The sequence below is a fragment of the Chiloscyllium plagiosum genome, unplaced genomic scaffold (genome assembly GCF_037043375.1).
Source record: "Chiloscyllium plagiosum isolate Xiang-an unplaced genomic scaffold, Cpla_swu_hap1 HiC_scaffold_19, whole genome shotgun sequence".
Lineage (NCBI taxonomy): Eukaryota > Metazoa > Chordata > Chondrichthyes > Orectolobiformes > Hemiscylliidae > Chiloscyllium > Chiloscyllium plagiosum.
In genome coordinates this window covers 49,094,459-49,120,651 of record NW_028270157.1, presented here as the reverse complement: position 1 = coordinate 49,120,651, position 26,193 = coordinate 49,094,459, and the positions used below count along the sequence as shown (strand labels likewise).

Genomic DNA, 26,193 nt, shown 5'->3' with positions numbered 1-26,193 from the left:
AGTAAAGTTGTTTTACTGTTGAGAACATCACTAAAATACACAAATTTAGGCAATATCTACAAGCAAATTTTAATTTGTGAATGGAAACATTCCAAATATAAGAAACTCAGGAGAAAAATGGCAATTCTGGAAGTTGACTCCATCCACCTCTCATAAATGGATTGTGATCCTCGCAGTGTTTGACCACAACTTTTCACTTTATACATCAGCAATCTAGTTGAAGGAACTGAGGGCATTCTGGCTAAATTTGCCAATGACACAAAGATAGATAGAGGGACAGGTAGCATTAAGGAGGCAGGGAGACTGCAGAAGGATTTGGACAGGTTCACAGAGTGGGCAAAGAAGTAGCAGATGGAGTACAACATGGGAAAGTGTGAGGTCATGCACTTTGGTAGGAAGAATAGAGACATGGACTATTTTCTAAATGGGGAGAAAATGCAGAAGTCTGAAGTGCGAAGTGACTTGGGAGTTCTAGTCCAAGGTAAACTTGCACGTTGACTCCGCCGTTAGGAAGGCAGATGCAATGATGGCATTTATTTTGAGAGGACTTGAATATAAAAGCAGGGATGTACTCTGAGGTTCTATAAGGCTCTGGTCAGTCCACATTTTGTGTATTCTGCACAGTTTTGGTCCCCTTATCTCAGAAAGGATGAACTGACCCTGAAGTGTGTTCAGAGGAGGTTCATGAGAAGGGTCCCAGAAGTGATAAGCTTAACATATGATGAACATTTGAGGACTCTGGGTCTATTCCCGATGGAGTTTAGAAGGATGAGGGGGAAATCTAATTGCGACATACAGAATATTAAATGGCCTAGACAGAGTAAATGTTGGGAAGATGTTTCCAATGGCGGCAGAGACTAGGATGCAATGACACCACCTTAGATAAAGAGAAGATGTTTTATAACAGAGATAAGGAGAAACTTCTTCAGCCAGAGTGGTGAATCTATTGCCAGGTCATTTAGTATATTTAAGACTGAGATAGATAGGTTCTTGAGTATCAAGGGAATCAAGGGTTACAGGGTTGAGAAACTTATCAGTCGATAAGAGAATCTTATCAGTGTGGTGCTGGAAAAGCACAGCAGATCTAGCAGCATCCAAGGAGCAAGAAAATCAACGTTTCATAAAAAAGCCCTTCATTAGGAAACCTTCGAGAAACCAATCAGCCATGATTGAATGGCGAAGCAGACTTGTTAGGCCAAATGGCCTGATTTCTGCTCATATGTCTTTTGGTCAATCTTTGTGTTAGGATACTGCTTTAAAATTACAGATAATTAAAATTAAACAAAATTAAAATTTTGATAAGGGCCCTAGTAAGAGATTAGTATGTAACATTGAAACACATAAGACACCAAAGAAGACATGTAGTGTACTGACATAAATAGAGAACTGGTTAATAGTCATGAAACAAAACAAAGGAAAAAAATGGTTCTGTTTCCAGGTGGCCAGGAGTGCGTGGTGAGGTATCACAGGGATTAGTGTTTGGACCCCAGCTATTTACAATATATGAATGGTTTAGATGAGGGAACTTTATGTAATATCTCCAAGTTTGCAAACAACACAAGACCAGGTGTGAGGGTGAGCTGTGAAGAAGATGCAGTGATAGTTTTGTGTGATTTGAAGAAGTTGAGTGAGTGGACAAATGCATGATAGATGAAGTATAATGTGGATAAATGGGAGGTTATTCACCTTCGCAGGAAAAACAGAAAGGCAGATCATTATTTGAATGGTGATAGATTGGGAAAGGGGGGAGGTGCAGTGATACCTGGGTGTCCTTGTACACCAGTTGCTGAAAGTAAGCATGCTGGTGAAGCAGATGGTGAAGAAGGCAAATTATATATTAGCCTTCATTGCAAGAGGTTACGAGTACAGGAGCAGTGATGTCTGCTGCAATTAAACAGAGCCTTGGTGAGACCACACCTGGAGTATTGTGTGTATTTGTGGTCTCCTTAAAAATGTTCTGGATATAGATGGAGTGCAAAAGTTTACCAGACTGATCTCAGGGATGCCAAGACTGACATATGAAGAGCAACTGGACTATTAGGATTCAATTCACTGGAGTTTAGTTGAATGAGGGGTAGCTCAATGAAACCTATAAAGTTCTACCAGGACTGGACAGGGTAAATGCAAAATGGATGTCCCTGATGACTGGAACTCTAGAACTAGAAATCACAATTTAAGGACACAAGGTAGACCATTTAGGTCAGAGAGGAGAAGAAATTTATTCACCCTGCGAGTTATGAGCCTATGGAATCCTTTGCCACAGGGAGTGATTGATGGCAAAAGATTGAATGTTTTCAGGGAGGTGTTAAGTATAGTCCTTGGGGCTAGATATATCAAAGGGTATGGGGGAGAAAATGAAAGCAGTGTACTGAGTTGAATGATCAGCCATGATTATAATATTGAAAGGCAGAGCAGGCTCGAACAGCTGAATAGCCTACTCTTACACCTATTTTCTGAGCTTTGCCAATCTATCCACCTAACAGAAGTTCCTCATGCTTGGTTCTATTCTTGTGAGCCTTTTCAAAACTTTTTCGAATGCCTTCACATCCTTCCTAAACTCAGTTGCTCAGAATGAGACACAACTGTCTAGTTGAGGCTGAACCAAGCATTATACAGGTTTATCATGCATTGAATTCCTATTTAATCAGTGCTCCTATTTATTAAGAAAAGAAGGGTGTATCTCACCTTACCAAATGTTTTGGTATCTACCCTACTATCTGTGACAATATTGTGCCTTTAGAGATGTGTTCCGTCTTGTTTATCTTGAAGAGGGGCCCACTCACAGTGAAAATGTCTCCTTCAGACAGGCAGTTGATAAACAGCTTTGAGTTCTTCCTGGCCTTTTTTTAAGCAAGACAAAAGAAACATGAGTGGGCAGAATTAGGCTCTCACAGACCCAAAAGGATTTTGGTTTTGCTTTCAGTTAGTTGAACAGATTTTGCTGGCAGTTGAAGCTAAAAGCTTGGGTTTTCTGCTGCTAGAGTATTTTCCTAGATAGTGAGCTTCCTCTTAAAAATCAAAAGGAGTAAAATGTTTTGGTGTTTCTTTCTTCTGGACTGGAGAGAAACAGCACGTGAGAATAATAATTGTGTAACTGTTACTGAATTGCTTTTGCCAAGGGTGTGTTTAATGGGAAGCTGAATATATTGGAATAGTTGTTAAATTATACATTATCTTGTTAAGTATTTCAATAAAGTTAGGCCTATTCTTTTTGTTGTATTTTAACTGTGTTGTAAGAATAAAGTGTGTTTTGATTAAAGCTTAGTAGTGGACTATTTGAATCATATCTGAAACACAGTGCCTTACACTTGCCTTTTAAAAACTAAAGAAGTTGGTGTCTAAGCTATCTCCATGCTATACTTTCGGGATATGGTCTGGTCCATAACATATCTCATTGGTCTTGATGTCATGTTTTATTAGAAAGAGCTCTTTTAAGCACTTTATCATCTTCTATTGTTAGAGGTACTATATAAATATAGGATTTTGTTTTAGGCCCAACTTTTATCTGCGAAAATGAAATCACCATTGCTTCTGAGTTTTCTGAATGAATCACCAGCAACCACAGTCAAAGAAACATGGTGATTTTGTTTATAAAGTTGAAAAAAATATATTTTTTTTTGTTTCTAAAGCACGATTTAATAAATGAACTTAGAGTATATAATATAAAGGAAGAACCAAATTGACTGCATGTTTATTTAACTGAGCATGGTGATAAGTGCTAGCCTTCACTGATTTCCCCTGGAGGTGACGTTGAGGGAACCAGGTCAGGATTTGATAATATCATTTAAACAGAAATTTCTGTCAAATTTCCTCTCCACTTCTCTTTCCTTTTTGAACCCTTCAGGCAGTCAACAATTAGCAGTTCTGTCTATGCAGAGAATGTTTGTTTCCTGACAAAAAGGGCCCTTTCTGTCAACAACCTCAGTCTTAGATAGGTCATGCCAGATAATATCATGGTCTCCTTAAATAATCCAGCACCACCACACTGGGAATGTAACCCTTTCCAATTCCAACACTGTGTTAAAGTTCTAGTTAGCAACTATCCTACCTCATCATGATTTTACTGCTGAGATAAGCTTCCTCTTTTCACTTTGCTCATCCTTTGCACTAAGTGATCACTGTCATCAATGTTTTGATTCTTCATGTTAAATTTCTTTTGACATCTGTTATTCAGCTTCTGTGTCTTTTTAAACACTGCACCAAACTCATAGCCTATTTCTGTGTCTATCATTGACTTTTCTACTTGCATTAAAAAGGTCATCTCTGTCAACATCTTCACGTTGACTATTTCTCTTAGAGTCAGGAACAATGTGCAAGTGCGAAATACGTACACTTGAATTATTGTATTGGTGTTGCAGCACAACAGATTTTATCACTTTGCACTTGTGCACTTGCTTCATTTGATCTTTCCAGGTGCCAAGGACTTTACTAGAGTAATTCATGTTAACTCTAAAACATCTCAAAGTAACCAGCATCATTGAGTGAAACAGAGTGGAAGAAAGGAGAAAATATCTGAGCCATCTGCCTAATTGCTACTGCTATTGGGAATATCACTAAGCAAAACTTGTGGAGGCCATACATCCTTCTCGATAACAAAAGTTGTTTCACTGTCTTTAGGATCCCTGTATCAGTGTAGAGTGACCAGATAACTAATCATAAACTAAAGAAAACATTTGTTCCACACCACATAACTTAAGAGTATCTAAAGCATGGGGATTCGTGAGCCTAGAAATTCTTAGCCTGCAGCGATGATTCTGTGAAAACTTTTTTCCATGTGTAACCACCTCTTGATTGCACTCTTTGAGTTTACCAGATTGATGTCTTACCTATTTTTTTTTTCTTGGCTACATAGTTTACTCTTGTTCTTTATGAGAACTAGATGCAAAGTATACAGTTCCATTACTTTTTGTATCATTGTTACATTTTTTAAAGAGAACCTCTGCAAATAACCACTGTGATGTCAAGCCTATGATTTATATACATGTTAGTATCATTTATTTTTAATCTCAGATTTTTAAATTTTGAATTAGTGAAATATGGTATTTTTATGCATCCGAAAGATTTAATAATTAACTTATTAGTATTTCTGTAGTCATATAATATATTTTAAAACATGGGGAAAACACGCACAGTTCAGGGAAAACAATTTTCCTTTTAGTTTCAGTTTAGGGCAGTTCTACAGGAGTTTTAGATGAAGATGGATGTCAAAGCAGTGTTCTAAGAAAGGGAGAAAATGGACTACCTTAAAGTAAGCTGAGTATATTTTAACTCCCATGAATGAAAGCTCCAGGAAAAGGCTATCCATTTTTCTAGACTGGCAATTGAAAGCATAGTTAAATTAAACCATTTAGTTGTCAGACAAAATGATTTTCTCTGGTATGTGTATACAAGGGATCTTTTGGTATTGTGTAAAGGAGAGTTTTTTCAAATAATGGGATTATATTTTTCAATGTGTTGAAAGATTTTTAAGTTTCTATTGCATGTAAATAAATTGGTGTATTCTTTTATATATTTTTTGCTAAATAAATTTGATTTTTTTTTGGGTTTAAAATTAAACTTGCAGCATTGCACGCTTACGTTTTGGTGAGAGACCACTTCATTAAAACCAAAACAAAGTATGATTGATTAAGCCAGATTTCAGTCTTGGATCATTGCCTATCTACGGTTGTGAAGCTGCTTAACTGTGTAATTAAAAGTAACACCACTTGCTCTTTCTCTGTAAGGTTGATTACTCTGCCTATTTTTGTGACAGTACTTCATAAGATAAACCAAGTTCCACTTAAAAGCACTAAATTTAAGAAAACTGAAGAGGATAAACAGAAATGAGTGATTAGAAGTACCATTTAAAAGTGTGATTTGCTTTTTAAGAATGTTTAAAAGGTGTTAAATTGAATTGAGTGTATAGTGAAGCAATAAGAAAGATCAGATTCAACTTTACTTATGCACTAGAAGCAATGTACACGCCCTTCACTGATTAAATAGCATAACATTAATTTCCTTGGTTAATGTGCTTGTTTCAGTAAAAACATGTAAACAAGTGCACTTTATTTTATGGAGATTACCACAGTTGTTGGAGAGCTAAAATTTTAAAGAAGCCCTGGAGAAACACAGCAATTCTGGCAGCATCTGTGAAGATAAACATAGTTAACCTTTCAGGTCCAATGTGATACTTCTTTGGAACAGTTCTGAAGAAGAGTTATACTGCACTTGAAAGATTAACTGTTTCTCTCTCCACAGATTCTGCCAGAACTGCTGAGATTCCCCAGCACTTTCTGCATTTTTGAAATAATTTTTTGTTAGGGCAAAAGTAATATAGTATATGTATTTTTGAAGCAGGAACATTGAAGTATAGTTGATGTTTTTCTCAGTCTGAAATGTCCATGGTTAGTCAAGAGGGAAATAACTCAATTGGACATAAATTAATGTTTAAATGCATTGTTACAATCAACTTGTGGAATTTCCATCAATTTCCACTGCTGGAGATCAACAAAAACCGCAAAGCATTAGCATAAATAGCTAAAATTTACATGTAGGACATTTTCTCTGAAGGTTCTTCCTATCTCTCACTGAATGTGAAGCAGCGGACTGAGAGAGCTATATTAGGAATTCATACATGGAGGAATTCAGAAGAAGCTAGCATCATCTTCAAGTTATGAAATTCAGGAATGAAATCAGAAAGCACTTTATCGCAGTTAGGGAAATAAACTTTTCTTACCTCTCTGCCACAGAAAGCTGTGGATGGTAATTTGATCAAAATTTTCACAACTGTGACAAATATTTATTAGGTTTGGATACCAAGTAATATGGATCGATACATAACAAGTGGAATAAAATTAAAAGATCAGCTAAGACATAACAAAATGGTGGAACAGGTTCTAAGTACTACTTGGCTCAGTTTTGCTTTTATGTCTGCATTTTGAGAAATTAAAGAAAAGTAAAACACAAATCTTTAGATGGATACATACTGCAGGGGAAATAAAATATGAAATATAAACGTAGGAATGTTTTGCAATGGTTGTTCAAAGCATTGAGACCATACCTAGACTACTATGTACAGTTTTGGTCACCTTATTTAAGAAATAATATAATTTTGTTAGAAGCAGTACAGAGACTTTTCACTTGACTGATTTCTGGAATATAGGTGCGAGCTTATGAGGAAAGGTTAGATGAGTTTGGAATTCATGATTAAATACATAAGATGAGGGGTAGGTGATGAACATCTGTTGCACTTGTGGGAGAGACTAGAACTATGGGACACAGTTTAAAAGTAAAGGTCTCTTGTTAAAAATGAAAGTGAGTGACTTTCTTTCTCTTGAAGGGTTGCAAGACTGTGGTATTTCAGAGAGCAAGAAGACAGGTTCATTGAATATTTGTAATACAGAGTTAGAAGGATTTTGACTAATGGGGATCGAACATTTTATTCAGAAAATCAGATGAGCCATGATCTTATCAGTTGGCAGAGTTGGCTCAAGGGGCTGAATGACCTACTCCTCCTCTTTGTAATTTTGTAGAAGTTATAGGCCATGGATGAATTTACTGTTGGTAGTATGTTCATTCCTCACTCTGTACAAGGTGATAGTTATTGAAGATCTTCCTTAACAAATAAAAATCATCTTAATATTCGTTTTAAAATTGGCAGCACCAAGCTAGTTCAAACACTGAGTGTCAGGTTATGGCAGAGACTTTATTTTTATCTCAGTGAAATAAGTTTTTCACGAGCACTTCACAAGAATTATTAAAGAGTTTTGGACCGACATAAAACGGTACTATGTGACAGCTTATTGTATTTTCTAATCTAATAACCATACCTATCAATGCTGCTTCTTTATGCTTTTGAAAGAGACAATAGACAATAGGTGCAGGAGTAGGCCATTCTGCCCTTCGAGCTAGCACCACCATTCATTATGATCATGGCTGATCAACCTCAATCAGTATCCTGTTCCTGCCTTATCCCCATAACCCTTGATTCCACTATCCTTAAGAGCTCTATCCAACATTTTCTTGAAAATATCCAGAGACTTGGCCTCCACAGCCTTCTGGGGCAGAGCATTCCATACACCCACCACTCTCTGAGTGAAGAAGTTTCTCTTCAATTCTGTTCTAAGTGGCCAACCCCTTATTTTTAAACTGTGTCCTCTGGTTCGGGACTCACCTATCAGCGGAAACATGCCTCCTGCCTCCAGAGCGTCCAAACCTTTAATAATCTTATACGTCTCAATCAGATCCCCTCTCAGCCTTCTAAACTCAAGCATGTATAAGCCCAGTCGCTCCAATCTTTCAGCGTAAGATAGTCCCTCCATTCCGGGAATTGACCTCGTGAACCTACGCTGCACTCCCTCAATAGCCAGAATGTCTTTCCTCAAATTTGGAGACCAAAACTGCGCACAATATTCCAGGTCCGGTCTCACCAGGGCCCTGTACAGCTGCAGAAGGACCTCTTTGCTTCTATACTCAATGCCACTTGTTATGAAGGCCAGCATTCTTCACTGCATGCTTGCTTTCATTGACTGATGTACAAGAACACCTAGATCTCGTTGTACTGCCCCTTCACCTAACTTGACTCCAATTTAGGTAGTAATCTGCCTTCCTGTTCTTGCCACCAAAGTGGATAACCACACATTTATTTACATTAAACTGCATCTGCCATGCGTCCGTCCACTCACCTCACCTGTCCAGGTCACCCTATATTCTCCTAACATCCTCCTCACATTTCACCCTGCCACCCAGCTTTGTGTCATCAGCAAATTTGCTAATATTACTTTTAATACCTTCATCTATATCATTAATGTACATTGTAAAAAGCTGCGGTCCCAGCACTGATCCCTGCGGCACACCACTGGTCACCGCCTGCCATTCCAAAAGGGAGTCGTTTATCACTACTCAGTCAACCAATTTTCAATCCAAGTTAGTACTTTGCCCCCAATACCATGCGCCCTAATTTTGCTCACTAACCTCCTATGTGGGACTTTATCAAAGGCATTCTGAAAGTCCAGGTATACTACATCCACTGGATCTCCATTGTCCATCTTCAGAGTTACATCCTCAAAAAATTCCAGAATATTAGTCAAGCATGATTTCCCCTTCATAAATCCATGCTGACTCTGACCTATCCTGTTACTGCTATCCAGATGGTCGTAATTCTGTCCTTTATAATTGACTCCAGCATTTTTCCCACCACTGAGGTCAGACTAACTGATATATAATTCTCTGTTTTCTCTGTCCCTCCTTTCTTAAAACGTGGGACAACATTAGCCACCCTCCAATCCGTAGGAACTGATCCTGAATCTATAGAACATTGGAAAATGATCACAAATGCATCCACGATTTCTGGAGCCACCTCCTTCAGTACCTGGGATGCAGACCATCAGGTCCCGGGGACTTATCAGCCTTCGGACCTAACAGTCTCTCCAACATCATTTCCTGCTTCATATAAATTCCCTTCAGTTCAGGTCCTTCAGCCACTATTACATCTGGGAGATTGCTCGTGTCTTCCCCAGTGAAGACAGATCTAAAGTACCAATTCAACTCTTCTGCCATTTTTTTGTTCCCCGTAATAAATTCGCCCGTTTCTGTCTTCAAGGGCCCAATTTTAGTCTTAACCATTTTTTTTCTTTTCACATACCTAAAAAAGCCTTCACTATCCTCCGTTATATTTTTGGCCAGTTTACTTTCGTACCTCATTTTTTCTTTGCGTATTTCCTTTTTAGTTATCCTCTGTTGTTCTTTAAAAACTTCCCAGTCCTCTGATTTCCCACTTATCTTTGCTATGTTATACTTTTTCCCTTTTGTCTTTATATGGTCCTTAACTTCCGTCGTCAACCATAGCCACCCCTGACTCCCCTTAGGATCTTTCTTCCTTTTTGGAATGAACTGATCCTGCATCTTCTGCATTATACCCAGAAATACCTGCCATTCTTGTTCCACTGCCATCCCTGCTAGGGTATTGCACTATTGAACTTTGGCCAGCTCCTTCCTCATAGCTCCATAGTTCCCCTTATTTAACTGAAATATTGTCACTTCCGATTCTACCCTCTCCCTTTCAAACTGCAGATTAAAGCTTATTGTATTGTGGTCACTATCTCCTAATGGCTCCTTTACTTCGAGGTACCTGATCAAATCCGGTTCGTTGCACAACACCAGATCCAGAATTGCTTTCTCCCTGGTAGGCTCCAGTACAAGCTGTTCTAAGAATCCCTTTCTTGGGGCACTCCACAAACTCCCTTTCTTGGGGTCCAATACCATCCTGATTCTCCCAGTCTACCTGCATGTTGAAATCCCCCATAACAACTGTAGTAATATCTTTGCGACAGGCCAATTTCAGCTCCTTATTCAACTTACACACTACATCCAGGCTACTGTTTGGGGGGCCTGTAGATAACTCCCATTAGGTTCTTTCTACCCTTAGAATTTCTCAGCTCTATCCATACTGACTCTACATCCCTTGATTCTAGGTCCCCCCCCCCCGCGCAAGGGACTGAATATCATTCCTTACCAACAGGGGCACCCCACCCCCTCTGCCAGTCAGTCTGTCCTTACGATAGCACATGTAGCCTTGAATATTCATTTCCCAGACCCTGTCCACTTGAAGCCACGTCTCGGTTATCCCCACAACTTCGTAACTGCCAATTTCCAAATGAGCCTCAAGCTCATCCACCTTATTTCTAATGCTTCGTGCATTCATATATAATATTTTTAATTTGTTACTCCCCTCACCCTTCCTATCAATCCCTATTTCATTTGACCTTACGGCATGATCCTTTTTTGAGTTTTCTGCTCCATTGATTCCGTTGTCCTTCTTGACTTCTCTTGTTCTAACTTTCCCTTTAACTTTCTTCTTAAACTTCCTGTTTGTTCCCCTCCCCCCACTATTTAGTTTAAACGCAGCTGTGTTGCAGTGGCAAACCTACCAACCATAATGCTGGTTCCCCACCTATTAAGATGCAACCCGTCCCTCTTGTATAATTTATCCTTACCGCTAAACATCCCCCAGTGATCCAAGAATTTAAATCCTTGCTTCTTTCACCAGATCCCCAGCCACACGTTCAAGTCCATTATCTCCCTGTTCCTGTCCTCTCCAGCCCGAGGAACTGGAAGCAAACCACCCTGGACTGGCAGTGACGTCTGTCTCTAAGGTTTCCAAGAGATTCAACCTGTTTGTGACAGGTACTTCCCCCGGGGTCTCTTGCACTTGTCTCAAATATGTCTGAAATTTATCATTTCCCCATGGTATTCCCAGAAGATTCAAACTGTAAAGAGCAATTGCAGGATCTTCAGTACATGGCACCTATTAACATCGCTTCTGAAAATGTAATTGTCATTACCTTCGTCTGCATTCTTGAAGACAGTAAATCAATCTAAATAGATTCTTCCCTCGGTGTGACAATTTGAAACTAATTAATCAAGGTCTTCAAGTGCATTAAAATCATTTTGTAATCTACCTCATCCTAAAAGGCAACAATCAACCACTGATTTACTTGGGGGGAATCTTGCTTTGCTGTTGTATCTCAATTCAATACTAATGTACAGTGTTGAAGTATATTTGATATTGTGAAATGCACCTTATTTCATTGTCGGAATTGTTATATCAAATATGGACTGCTCTGATGTGCCTATCCACTAGATTGTGCATGTAATTCTCGACTTGAAAGGTTGCTTCGGGCTTAAATTTCTTGATCCTCTTCTGTCACTAGAACAATGATGAAATAGTGCCTATGGTTCAATGATAGAATTCTAGTCCAACTTTACAGAAGAATCTTCAAGGCCATTCTTCTCTAAACACCTTGATTATGTTTTTGTTTTTATTTATTCATGGGATTGAGTTTTGCCAATTGCCAGCATTTATTGCTCATTGATAATTACCCTTGAGGAGAATTTAGTAAGCCTTTGTCTTATGTCCATATTTCTGCAATGCTGTTAAAGTAGACAGATCCAGCATATTGATTCCAAGTCAGAATGATGTGCTTTCAGATATTCCCTTATCTTCTTGGATGGTGCAAGTTATGGGTTTGGGAGATGCTCTTAAAGAGGCATGGACAAACCTTTCAGTTGAATGGCCACATCTGCACATGAAAATTATATGAGACATGCAGCCATAATCACTCAAGAAACATACAATCATAAAAAGGAGATATCTTGCTAAAAATACACATTAAACCTTTACTATTATAATTATATAACCGCAACGACATATTGTGTACATTAACTAAACCCTAGCTTACACATGACCAAGTCTTAATGTGATCAAATCAGTTCGTCGCTGCTTTTCACAACGGCGTCAAAGTCCAGTGTCATTCTTCTTCCTGTCCTTGCACAAGTTGCCTGATTTACTAATTTCTTTCAGTTCTTTCTGATTTTTTATTTCCGATTTAAAGTTTCAGCAATATTTTGCTTTTTCTTTGTCAATACAAATATAGCTTCACTATGATTAACAATATAGTGTTACAGAAACTAAGGGAAGACAAATACAATGTCTAAGGTCTTAAAGACATCTGAGATGCAAGAAACAGCCTGCATAGTTTGAATTTGAATGCCGTGTCCACCGACAGAATTGGTGGTCAGATTTTTACTGGGTATACAAATTTACTGTCTTCTGTTTCTGTTGACAATTTTTAACCGTGGCCTCTGATTACTGACTTTCTGCAAAGAGAAATACTTATTTGTCCTAATTAATACCCTGCATAATCTTGAACAGTTTTTTTGTAATTAAATCTGCTCTTCACTTTCTCTGTTCTAAAGACTTTTTCTCATCTCCCATCAAGCTATAGTTTCACATTTCTGTACCTTTATGACTGTGAATGTGACTATGGGAATTTATAATTAAAGAAAATTGGCGTGAATACACTCAGATGAAAGATTTTGTAATAGGTTTGGAATAAATCACAAAACCTGACTGGAAAGGAACATTGGTTATTGTTGAGTACCAAAGTAACTCGTGGCACACATAGCTAGACCCAGTCGAGGACAGAGTTCTACAGACCCATCCAGTTCTCCTTCATTTGTAACAGCCTTGACTTTTGTGTGTCCGTTTCTAATGCAACTAAGTCGTTGCTATCAGATTTCTGCCTCTGCGAAAGCATTGAAACAGCATTTATCAAAGTTGCAAATGGCATTCTATGTGACTGTGGCTTTGGTAAACCATTCCTTTTCATTTTTCTTGACCTGTCTTCAGCCTTTGTTGAGATTGATCACACCATCTTCCTCCAAAACTGTGCACATGTATTCTAACTGAGCACCCTACTCAGTTCACTCATCACCCTATGTTGCTAAGCTACATTGGCTCCCAGTTCAGTAATGCTTCAATTTTTCAATTCTTATGCCTTATTTTCAAATCACTTTAAGATTCTATTCCATTATATCTCAGGACTTTCCCACCCCTACAATCCTCAGTTCTCTGCAATCCACTAAATCTGGCCTCTTAATGCGTTTCCAATTTTTATCGTTCCATGATCTGGAGAATAGGGCTTCAGGTTCCCAGGCCCAGCTCTCAAATTTCCTCAGTAAACATCTCTACTTCTGACTGTCATAAGAAAGCTAATTTACTTGTAGCAGTCTAATTTTCTGAGCTATTCCCTCGGCCAACCCAAGTCTGAATACCCTACTATTACCTTTTACCTCTCCTCAGCTGGTTTGAATCCTCACATCAAAGTAATTTGCTTTAAAGGAGATGATTCCATGGGAGTTGCAACAAATGTCATAATTTGATGTTCCTTTGTCACCTTTACCTTCGGACCCTTAAAAACGCAGATGAGACATATGTGCATCAGCATCCTTTGCAAGAGTTTCCAACTTGGATCTTTGGAATAGAAATGTGAGGCTGAATTTCTAAATGGCTACAAAGGTCACAAATGGGCATGCAATTTCAAGGTACTAGCTGACATGCTAACATTGACTCTCAACCATGATAGTAATGGGGCTGGGAGTAATGACTAGCTATGCACAAGCACTGGAGTAACTAATTTAGAATCAGTAAGGACCTGTAGAGACCAATCTGTACATGTGGGGCCCTGCTGAAGCAAAAACCTGGCCCAGGTACGGAAGAGATCTCCTAGCAGCAACAGAGTAGACCTAAGCATTCCATCAATCAGTTTTGACTCCCCCAGCAATCATGAGTGTGGCATTTGTGGCTAGTTTCAATTCCACTATTTCAAAATTCTTCAGGTGGCACCTCAAATGGCCTTCGAGTCTTTGGAGACCCCCATCTGGAGAGCATACTCACTGGCCACTAATTTTCCAGCTCATTGAAAATCACATTGGGCATCAGGTAGTGACCCCAACCTAGATTTAGGACCTGGAGGTTTACACAATGTCATATTCCTGACCCCAGAACTAAAATTCAGATTCTTGTGTTTTTTGGTCTAACTTAATTACTTGAACCTCTCATATTAAGTCTCATTGGTAACAAATAAATAAAATACCTGTTTTGTATAATTACACCAGCATAGACCTATTCATGTTTCAGATTTTAAGTAAAAGGCAAAGGTGGCTGAGGCAAACTTAAGTGAAACTACTTGAAGGTACAACTCTTTGGATTCCATTGCTAATGTGTTCATAAATTTAAAATACTTTTTACATGAAATATGGTGCTTACCTTAAGCTTTCCTTACACCAGGAACACAATTTGGATTTGTTGAGTTTGAAGTGATTTGCCATGTGTTGAGGATAAGAAAGGTGTCACACAAATGCCCATTTTTAAAAATTAAACATTTACAATGGGAATTGACTTTATAAGTATTCATGATAGGAAAGTCCTACCTAAGTGCACCAGTGGGTAAATATTATGTAAATATTCTACCACGAGGGTTTGGTAATGAACCAACTTGGATCTCAGGGAGAATTTTGATAAGATTTTGCTTTCAACATGTTTGCTGAGGGAGACATATATTCATTTAAAATTGTTTATGCAGAATAATCTTGATTCTCTGGAGCCACCCGTGTTGATTAATGGATGAGTTGGAATTTAAGGTTAAAGGATATTAGGTGGGGTGGGACTTGAGTTTGTTTTAAGTTGTTCTGGTGTTATAAGGGATCATGGCAATTTGGATTTGCATTAGGTTGACTTTGGAGCTACAAAGAACCACGCAGGCAGAGTTCATGAGTTGGGATGGATAGGGCATGGGAAGTTGGTGGAGTTTTATGGAGAGTGAGGAGCAATGGCTAGAATGTCTAATATCTAAACAAACAAACTGGGGGAATATTCCAGATATCTGATGCAGAGGTTTTAAATAGCGTGCCTTGGAACTCACTGGCCCCTGTGCCCACCTGTCATTTGCTTCTGAGGCAGTGGGCCTGACTCAACCCCAGCACCCAATGGCCTGGAAAATCCAATCTATTGGGTCTCTGTCTCCAAAGGGAAGTGTAACAAGCCAAGTAATAACACAATTTGCATTCTCCATCTGGAGAGCAAAAATGTGGCCTGATATCTTTGATGGGCTGTATTGATAGTCTGCTGTACTGATTGATGCCAGATAAATCTGATCCATGTGTAAATTTCAGCCAGGAATGTTCAAAACAAGATTTTAATCATCAGTAAAACAAATTAGAAATTAATATTTTTCCATTAATTTATTGAAATAACTTTTATGTCTTTTAATAACTTAATTAGAATTTTCATTTGAATACTTAAATCTTTCTGAAACGCCTAGGATAAAGATACTACATTAATGAAGATCAATGCTATTGAGTTACTGGATTAAACTCTTTAGCAACACATTGAGACCAGTGCAGGGATTTTGGCATTTCAACCAGACATCCATTTTTATACCAATTACATTAGAGCTGCTGCAGCTGCACTAAAATATTCTTCATCAATCAAAAAACTGTTCACAGAATGCCAGAAGCAAAGTCTCATACACTGCTTCTGCCTGTGGAACTTTCTCTGAGTTAATATCAGCACTTAAAACGCAGGAAGTCCCTTCTGTGCAAACTTTAGATCGTCAGTTAACTTTCATTTGCCAAATTTGCCTGAGAGTGCATCAGGGTAATGGTATTCCTTGTTGGTTTCCCAGCATAGTTTTCCTGTGCAGGGCAAATTTGTGGAACATCTGTTGTCAATGCATTTGCCTGTGGCTGCAAGTTATTCTCTGGCATAATGCACAAATGAAACTCCTGTAGTCAAACTATTTGACAATATTTCCTCAAATAACTCCTATAGATTAACGAAAAGGGAGCAAAGTTAAATTAACAAAACCAGCACATCAGGAATGCTGTAACAATCACTAGTAGAGTTACAAGTACTTTTACTGTGTGTCAAACCTAATTTGGATAACGTCTTTAAAAGTATTAAAATCTTATGAATAGAACTTAGGTAATATTGCTCACATTCATCCAAGAGGGTTAATTGCTTTATGAATTATATGTGTCATTCTACTAAATTAGATTTATGTTTAATATTGCTTCACCCTTTAAGACCACACGATATGACTATTTTGTATAGGTGTACCCAAGATTACCAAGTGTCTTTTTTCTTTGTTCATGCATTTTTTCCCCAAGAATATTTAGATTAGATTACTTACATTAGATTACTTACAATGTGGAAACAGGCCCTTCGGCCCAACAAGTCCACACCGACCCGCCAAAGCGCAACCCACCCATACCCCTACATTTACCCCTTCACCTAACATTAGGAGCAATTTAGCATGGCCAATTCACCTGACCTGCACATCTTTGGACTGTGGGAGGAAACCAGATCACCCGGAGGAAACCCACGCAGACACGGGCAGAATGTACAAACTCCACACAGTCAGTCACCTGAGGCGGGAATTGAAACCGGGTCACTGGCGCTGTGAGGCAACAGTGCTAACCACTGTGCCACCTTGCCGCCCACATTTAGCCATTTAGTTATGGCCTTTCTGAGATGCACCTACATTGTGAGATCTGATGTGATATATTAAATGTATTGGACCTGTCTGCATTGTGTTTGAGTACGCTACACAGTCCTGTGTTGCATTGTACATAGGAAACTAAAATTAAGCATTGCCAGAAGATTCTTTTGACCAGGGAACCCATTTTTCAGTCATATGTTCTGCTTTTTTAATATATTCTCATTCCTGTGTTCACATCTATACAGATATGTGATTGCTGCTGGAGTAGTACCATTACTCCACGGATCACAATACATTGTCTATTAAAATCTCAGTTACTGAGATGGCCAGCTAATTTCCCAGATGTGCTTGATTGTTGTTTTGCCAAGTGCAGTGCCACAGAGGACTGAGCATTATACATACAAACAAGTGGAAACAGGTCCAATATATTTCAGATATCACATCTCAGATCTCACAATTCATGTGCACCTTATCTGTCAGAATTTAAGTAAAAAGATCTATCAACTAGTTTTTTTTTAAATAAATTTGAAATTATTGGTTAATTATAAAGCAGAACGTGTTCAGTGGAACTCCAAACTGGCTAACTTATACCGTTTGTAACATAAATGCTTCTCCCTCTAAATTAACCTAAACATTATACACACACACTCCTACATACATCAGGTGAAGGAAATGAATGGATTTCTCTACAGAAGTTGGCTTTCTGGGTAAAAGAAAGCCAATGGATTTATTCTTTGAAGAGAAAAAAAAGATGTGGAATGTTCATGTCATCATCTCATCCAACTGTCTGGTACTCATAGACAGGTCACTAAACGGCTCAGTGGTTAGCACTGCTGCCTCATAACACCAGGGACCCAGGTTCAATTCGAGCCTTGGGTCTGTGTGGAGATTGCATATTCTTCCTGTGTCTGCGTGGGTTTCCTGCAGGTGCTCAGGTTTCCTCCCACAGTCCAAAAATGTGCAGATTAGATGAATTGGCCAAGCTAAATTGTCCGTAGTGTTCAAGGATGTGTAGGTTAGGTGCATTAGCCAAAGGAATTATAGTGTAATATATAGGGGAATGGGATTGGGTGCGATATTCTTCAGAGAGTCAGTGTGGACTTGTTGGGCAGATGGCCTGTTTCCACACTGTCTGGTTTCTCTGATGCCATGGACATGCTCAGTTGTGTTTGAATTCCTGCCAGACAGAGCTTGATCAGGAAATACAATGTTATAAAGCCCTTTTGGTCAGTGATCTGGAAAGGCAAATAAATTTTGTTCTGAAACAATTTTTTTCAAAAACTGTAGAAATTAACTGAGATAATTGCATCTTCCTGACAAATGGTAGTATGTAAAAACTGAAAGAACTGCAGATGCTGTAATTCTGAAATGAAAACAGAAGTTGCTGAAAAGGTTCAGCAGGTCTGGCAGCATCTGTGAAGAGAAATCAAAGTTAAAATTTCAGGTCTGGTGGCCCTTCCGCAGAACTGATAGTAGCTAGAAAAATGTCAGTTCAAATGTAGGAAGATGGGGGGCAGAAATAACAATAGGTAGGGATAGAGCCCAAAGAGAAAAAAGAATAGTTGGACAGTCAAGGGATTCAATAACGATCTGGCTTGGAAGGTGAATAGCTGTTAATGGAGACTGTTGATGGCTAACAGTAGGTAGTGTGTAATTGCAGACTATGTGATAACAAGGCGTCATGTGGGGCAGGGGACTAGGACAACGGGAAGTTCAGGCCCTAAAATTATTGAACTCGATATTGAGTCCAGGGGCTGCAGGGTCCTCGAGCAGAAAATGAGGTGTTGTTCTTCCAGCTTGCACTGAGCTACACTGGAGCACTGCAGCAAGCCTGAGACAGAGAGGTTGGCTTGACAACAGGTTGTTGTATCAAAATAGCTGGAAACTGGAAAGGCAGGGTCTCTTTTCTAGGCAGAATGTAAAAGTTCCACAAAGCAGTCACCAAGTCTATGCTTCCTTTCCCCAATGTGGAGGAGACCATATTGTGAGAAGTGCAGGTAAAGTGCTGCTTCACCTGGAAGCTATGTTTGGGCCCTTGGATACTGAGGAGGGAAGAGGTAAATGGGCAGGTGTTACACCTTCACTGGTTGCAGGGGAAAGTGCTGTGGAGGGGTGGGGGAGGGTGATGGGGGATTGTGTTGGAAGTGAAGGAAGAGTGCACCAGGGTGTCCTGGAGAGATTGGTCCCTGTGCAGTGAGAGCATCTCTACCCAACCAGTAACTCTAAGGCAGGTGTTAGGAATGGGAGAATCTCTTATCCAGAATTATGTCATAGTTCCTGCACTACAGTGTCCCAATGTTAACAGACTGCACATACAAGTTCTTCTCAAGAGGAAGAATCATTCACAATTTGAGGTGCTACCACATGCAGACATATAGGACATTGGGCATATAGCTACCCTATTCTGATCCATATCTCTCCATGTTATTTTTTTCTTTTTCTTTCTCGACCTTTTTTGTTGTCTGCCTATTTCTAGATCCTTCTCATTACCTACCAAAGAACATCACTGTCAAAACTCTCATCAAAATTATTGCAAGATTAATTAGTCTTGTACCTGAGAAAGTAAGAATCTTCTGGTCATGCCCAGACTAGCTGCAGAATGTTACATTGATGCAGAAGAATGTTCCATAGTGCATACACAGATTGTACATCTTGGGAGTTGTTGTCACAGATGAGTGCTTGAAACTGCAGTTGTTGAGTGCTTCAGCTGCCATTGATAATTCTGAAAAGCTAATTAACTCAAGCACTTGGTTTTACAGAGAACTTCCAGTTTCCAATATAATTTATTGTAATGCACATTTTAAACATAGAACACATGTTTAATTGTTTCTTGTATACTTTGTAATGACTATACCTTAAAGCTTATTTCCAAAATCCCAATTTTTTTGATTGGGTTCAAGGTGGTAACCAAAAGTAGTTTAAATAACTTGATTAATTCCTCTTGCTTGTTTGTTATCTAGGTGATACCAGGGACCCATTTTTGATTTCCAACCTTTTGATTTTCTTAGTCACTTGTTACTTGCTGATTACAACGTTAAATTTGTTAAACTTGTTAAATGTAATACAGTATATAATCGAGTAAAAGTTTTTCTCATATAAATGTCGACCCCCTATTTTTGGCCAAAAAATGTGGAATTTTCCATCTATCTCATGTAAGTTGACCCTAGATCTTCACAGATAACAGATCAACATTTGTGAGTCAAGGTATAGTCCTGTATATAAATGTTACGATGAGGAAATGAGTTTTTTTAATACTGTTATGTGTTTTGATGCACAATTCACTCCAATCTAGTGTGAAAGTTTAAGATGCATTACGTTAGTCAGGTGACAACCTTGATTTGTGTGCAGCTCAGTTCCCCTGTAGCACTTGTGCCATACAGTCGTATACCTAGTTGAGGTTTTGAAATTTCCTCACCGTTTTGTGTAAAAATGCCTCCAGGTTATGAAGTAATTCAGCTCTTTGGGCTGAAGATGTTGGACAGCGTGATTTTGCAGGATTTTAATGAACTTTTGCATTTGACGTATTTAATTTAAGCTGTACCACGTAATTGTAATTTAAAGCCCTATTATATTTCTACTTCACTTTTTGTATGTATGAATAAAAAGTTACTATTGGTAATTACCACAAATTCTTCACGGGTTTTTTTTCTTTATTGGTTTAGAGATCAATTGGGCTTTTGTTAATGATACAGTATTTTGAACTATAGTATGAATTTCAGTCCCTCAAAAGTGGTCGACGTGATAGTCAACCCTCTAAATTTAACCTTAAAAATAGTCTAAAAAGTTCAACTTTTACACGAGTACATGAATGTGAAACGAACCAATGAGCGACAAATATCGATTGAATATTTGCCTATGATTTTATCAGTATTAAAGGTGATACAGAAAGTGCAGTGTGTCAGACAGGAAAGTATGCAAGTGTTTTATTTGTATTATATGGATAAGTAGATATATACTATTGAGATGTAGATAAAAGTGTAGCTCATATGAGGTTTGACCACTGTTTTGTACATTAGTATCATAATGGTTGTGTTGACCTTACAAACGTCCCAGTTGAAGGTCACAAATCGCTGTCCCTGAATTGCTTATTACTTTGATGTGGTAGCCTGAGATAGCAGAGTCTTCTATTGCAAGAATGTCTTTTTCCATGCTGCTCATATGTGCTTCCTGATTTAGCAACATGTGGCATGTAAGTTCATTTAAACAGTCTGAGTTTGTTTTCCTTATTTTCTTAGTTCTTGAGGTGTGGTTAATACTGCTAATATTACTCAGTATTGCAGCATATTATGCTGAGTTATTGAAGAAAATCAACCCATCAATTCTTCAAAGTTTCACATGCAGCAAATTGATTTGCAACCCAGAAATCAGAAAAAGTGAACAAACAATCCATTTGACACAGATCAAGGTGGAGGTGGTTGGGGGTAGGTGAACATGAGAGTTGACTGTTTTCTTTTTGGTCAAAGTATTTTGCAGTATGTATAGAGGCTTCAATGTCTTTATGCCTGAGGGAGAAGAGCTAAATAATTGTGCATCATTTTATTGTAAGAACACGATGTACAGAGGCAGTACAATAATGATGTAATGCCAGGAAAAGTTTTTTTGTGATATTTGTTTCATTGCATTAATGTTCATCAAAGGTTTACAAACAGAATGTCGCTAGAATTCTGGTTCATCATTAAATGTAAACTTTGTTGCAATGATATCTCTATTTTTAAAAATAGTATTGAAGAGAGTTTTTGCTGTGGACTTAACATTTGCATATCCTTAGTATCAGTTTGAACTTCAAGACTATGCTTATAATGGTAGAAAAATAGAAATGTTTATAATTATTGGCCACTATCATTTATTTTGAAAAGTTAGCGTCAATACCTAAAGGGGTATGTGGTGTTTGATTATTTATTTTGTTTCTGGTTACCTTTCAGGCAAGAAGCACTGCTAGCAGCCATCAGTGAAAAAGATGCTAACATCGCTTTACTGGAACTCTCTTCATCCAAGAAGAAGAAGACACAGGAGGAAGTAGCATCACTAAAGAGGGAAAAAGATAGATTAGTGCAGCAACTCAAACAGCAGGTCAGTGTGCATCAGTTCTATGCATTTTCAGCAGCACAGTTTTACTAAGGAATAGCATGTTAATCTCCTTAGGTTTGGAGCAATGTTTCAACATAAAGTTTTCATCACTTAATATATGTGCGTTAACCCACCAAAAACATCAAAATTTCTCTGAAATCCTGTAAGAGCAGATGATAATAATGTGTGACATAGTATGGCGAGAGTCAGGTTTTAAGCATGACAATTAATCTTTGGTCAGCATGTGCATTTTGATACATGAGAGCACACATTAGCACAATTCACTTAGAATTGTGTAATACAATAGACTACAGTAAACAGAATCTGTTCGTATAAGAATAAATTTGGAAAACGTGACTGATGTAAATGTCTCATTAATATATAACATTTGAATGAACCAATAACCATAATAAATTATATCATTTTGATAATTCTGGTGTTGCTCACATAATATTTTTAAGATTTTATACTGAAAAATAATTATTTTTTTCACTTGTCTGTTCTCTCTATGAAATTATTTTTTTTAAATTCTGCCTCAATTTTTAGCTTACAACTTGTTTACTTTTTGTGTCCTAAACCTTAAATTAGGTTATTTGTGCAAGGTAACAGTCATCGTTGTTTTGAATGCATTGTGCATATATTTTTAATTTCGGTACAATTATGACACTACAAATTGTGTTTATGTTTTCATTTTGTTTATTTAATATGCTCGCTGTCTTTAAAAAGAGTAAAGAAAATACATTATAACTCTGATCTAGGAGGCATAGGAACAATTGGTGAAATCTGAGCCTGAAATGGATAGCAAGACTTAAAGTGAGCAGCAGAAGTGGGGCTAGAGCTGGGGGAAAGATGCAGGCTTCAAGGGAGTAAGACTACTGAGATAGTGAGGATAGATGGAGATGGATCTGTAATATAATGAGTCTTGAAAGTGTTACAGATTATGGTTGTGGGAAGGAGGAAAATGATAAACCTGAACAGTGGCGATGTGTGATTTGTTGGAGCTTATAGTCTGATTATTTGGATATTTTATACATACTTCACAGTACAGTTGTACTCTTTGTCAAAATATAGGGAGTTGCATAATAACTTGCGAGAGTTATTTCATACATGGCTGGCTCAGAACAGCATGGACAAAATTCTCCTTTGTGATCATGGACAAGCATGAAGGCACATTTAAACCATGAGCCATTACTCCGTTTGCAGCTGCCTGACTCAAGAGGATTACCAATGGCTGCTCCTTCCTCACCTCCCACATGAAAATCAATGATGAACTCATTTCCAGAAGAATCTCCTGCCAGTCTGCTGCATTTAACAATGTTCCTGTCATTTGGAAGGAGGTTGTAAATACTAGCAAACATCCAGAAAGAATCTAAGGTGGTTTTTTTGGAGTCATTGCTTCCTCTCCTTCCAGTAAGTCCTAAACACTGCTGACAATGCTGGGAGATTGGGGCACTTTAAGATCCTCTGAGATCTTTTGGTCTCCTTCTGGTACTTCAGTACATTTCTGGCAGCGCCATCTGAATTTACCATCCTTACAGCAGTGGCTCTCTTTTCAGTGGGAATTGCATCAGAAGCTCACCACTTATAACAATCTACCCTCAATCTAGGGGATTGGACAGGTTTGACAGAAATTTGCTTTAGAAATGGGATTCACATCTTGTTACAATTCCATCTCACAAAGGAAATGCTAGACAAACTGATCTGTAAAATACTGAGGAGCTGAATGACCTTGGAGAGCAGGTGAGGAAGACATGGAGTCGGCCAAAGCTTGGGAATATTTGAGCAGAAATGGAATTTTCACACCATTGTCACATTATTTTACAAAAAGGAAAAGGTATACAGCAATGAGAGGAAATAATTCAGTGTATTCTTGCACTTGTTGATGTTATGCCTGAAATTGGTTGACCAAATAGGTTCGCAAAATATTAGGGCTGTTTGTACTCATGAGACCCCACAAGGTGTGCTGCTCCGTGCAACAAATCATAATTTTTTGGTGGTTTTATTTTAGTAATAGGTATGTTTACAAGCAAACTTGTGAATTTTCTTGCTGAATAGCATAGTTTTCTGTATGCAAGACTGATTTTGTGATTTGACATTCCCAAGAAATAGGCAGAAAACCCTTGGCTGTGTGCCCAGTATTTCCTGTGATGCCTTCTCAGTGATTCCATCTCTTTCTTCTACAATTCTTAAAATTTTATGAAGTACATGAAGAGCTCTCATTGGCAGCAAATGCTGAAATACATTTGCCTATTTTTTCAACGGAACTAATAAGACTTTAATGTTGGGGGGTTAATGGACCCTTATTCATATATCGCATCACAAATTTTGTTTTAATGTCAGTTTGTGCCTGGTCTGACATAGAATCAGTTTTTTGGAGCAGCATTTGCTACCCCTTGACCTATGCTCATAGATTTCCAGATGCATAGATGTGTGCAGCACTAAAGGATACCATTCAGTCCTTAGTGTCCATTTGGACAGCAAAGATCTAAGTACACTAATCCCATCTTCCAGGTCTTGGCTCAGCCATAGAGGCTATGGCAATGCAAGTGAATTTCTATTTCTGGTTGGAAAGCAAATCTTAGCAGGACTTATACACTTAATGGTGAGGTCCTAGGGAGTGTTGCTGAACAAAGAGACTTTGGAGTGCAAATTCATAGCTCCTTGAAAGTGGAGTTGCAGGTAGATAGGATAGTGAAGAAGGCATTTTGTATGCTTTCCTTTATTGGTCAGAGTATTGAGTACAGGAGTTGGGAGGTCATGTTGCGGCTGTACAGGGCAATGGTTAGGCCACTGTTGGAATATTGCATGCAGTTCTGGTCTCCTTCCTATCGGAAAGATGTTGTGAAACTTGAAAGAGTTCAGAAAAGATTTACAAGGATATTGCCAGGGTTGGAGGATTTGAGCTACAGGGAGAGGCTGAACAGGCTGGGGCTGGAGCGTCGGAGGCTGAGAGGTGACCTTATAGAGGTTTACAAAATTATGAGGGGTATAGATAGGATAAATAGACAAAATCTTTTCCCTGGGGTCGGGGAGTCCAGAACTAGAGGGCATAGGTTTAGGGTGAGAGGGGAAAGATATAGAAGAGACCTAAGGGGCAACTTTTTCATGCAGAGGGTGGTACATGTATGGAATGAGCTGCCAGAGGATGTGGTGGAGGCTGGTACAATTGCAACATTTAAGAGGCATTTGGTTGGGTATATGAATTGGAAGGGTTTGGAGGGATATGGGCCGGGTGCTGGCAGGTGGGACTAGATTGGGTTGGGATATCTGGTCGGCATGGACGGGTTGGACCAAAGGATCTGTTTCCATGCTGTACATCTCTATGACTCTATGGTTCCCAGCCCTGTAGTTCATGGCCTCTGCACTCACAGACCTTGACTCTCGCTACCAAACCTAGAAAGCTTTCTTGGCCTATTTAAGCTCCCCGACTTTCCCTCTTGATGCCAACCATTTGATTCACAATCTCTGCCATTCCCTAACCCACTGTCTTACTGCTGACTGTCTGGTCAGCAGTCTCAACCTCTCCTAGATCCTCCATCCCAATGTGGACACTCCGATATTTCATCATCTTATAGCCTTATCAAGCTATTACTCTTGACAGTGAATTCTGAGTATTCATCTGTTGTTACCCGGATACCCTTCTTAAACTCCTTAGGTATAGTTCATTTGGCCTATGTGCTTTTTGATTGGATTTTATTGCATTCTCTTTTACTCACTCAGTTTTAACCTTCACTTGGTTGTGCTCTTCTGGTTTTTTGGTGCTGTCCTGGAGATGATTGTGGAGATGCTACACAATCCATAATAATCTTCATGTGCGTAGATGTAAATCCCTTGCGTGAACTCTAGTGACATCAGAGGTACGCTGTTGTGCATTGTTGCAATCTGCTCATGACAGACTCAAAGAATGTGCAAAACTCCTTCTCTTGCAGCAACTCATCCCTAAAGTTAGATCAAGTAGAATATCAATGCCTATTTTGGATAACAGTCATATGCCGTGACTTTTCAGCCTGATCAGATGCTTTATGCTATTTGCCTCAAGCTGGAGGAGAGAAATATTTCATTGGATCCACGCCATACATAAAACTGAGCAGTCTCACATGGATATTTCAATTCCACTTGAGTTTCATGTGCATTTTTTCCCAGGTGCAACTGACCTGAAAATCTTTCTTTTTTTTTAATTCATTCATGGGACATGGGTGGCACTGGCTTGTGTTGCCACATGAAGACAAATAGCCAAATCACATAAGCCTTTCTCATCCTGTAATGCAGCACAATAAAAAAATTAACATATTCAAAGACCCTCAGA

The 26,193-nt window shown here is 38.6% G+C and overlaps 1 protein-coding gene across 9 annotated transcripts in view; it reads left to right on the top strand.

The window, feature by feature from the left end:
* LOC148146771 (ELKS/Rab6-interacting/CAST family member 1-like) overlaps positions 1-26,193 on the top strand; it is a 922,009-nt gene that overhangs the window by 590,291 nt on the left and 305,525 nt on the right. For all 9 annotated transcript variants that reach the window (XM_087997334.1, XM_087997331.1, XM_087997333.1 and 6 more), the window contains one exon: positions 21,743-21,890. In XM_087997334.1, coding sequence (XP_087853460.1) covers positions 21,743-21,890 — 148 coding nt within the window. The remainder of the gene's footprint in view (positions 1-21,742; positions 21,891-26,193) is intronic.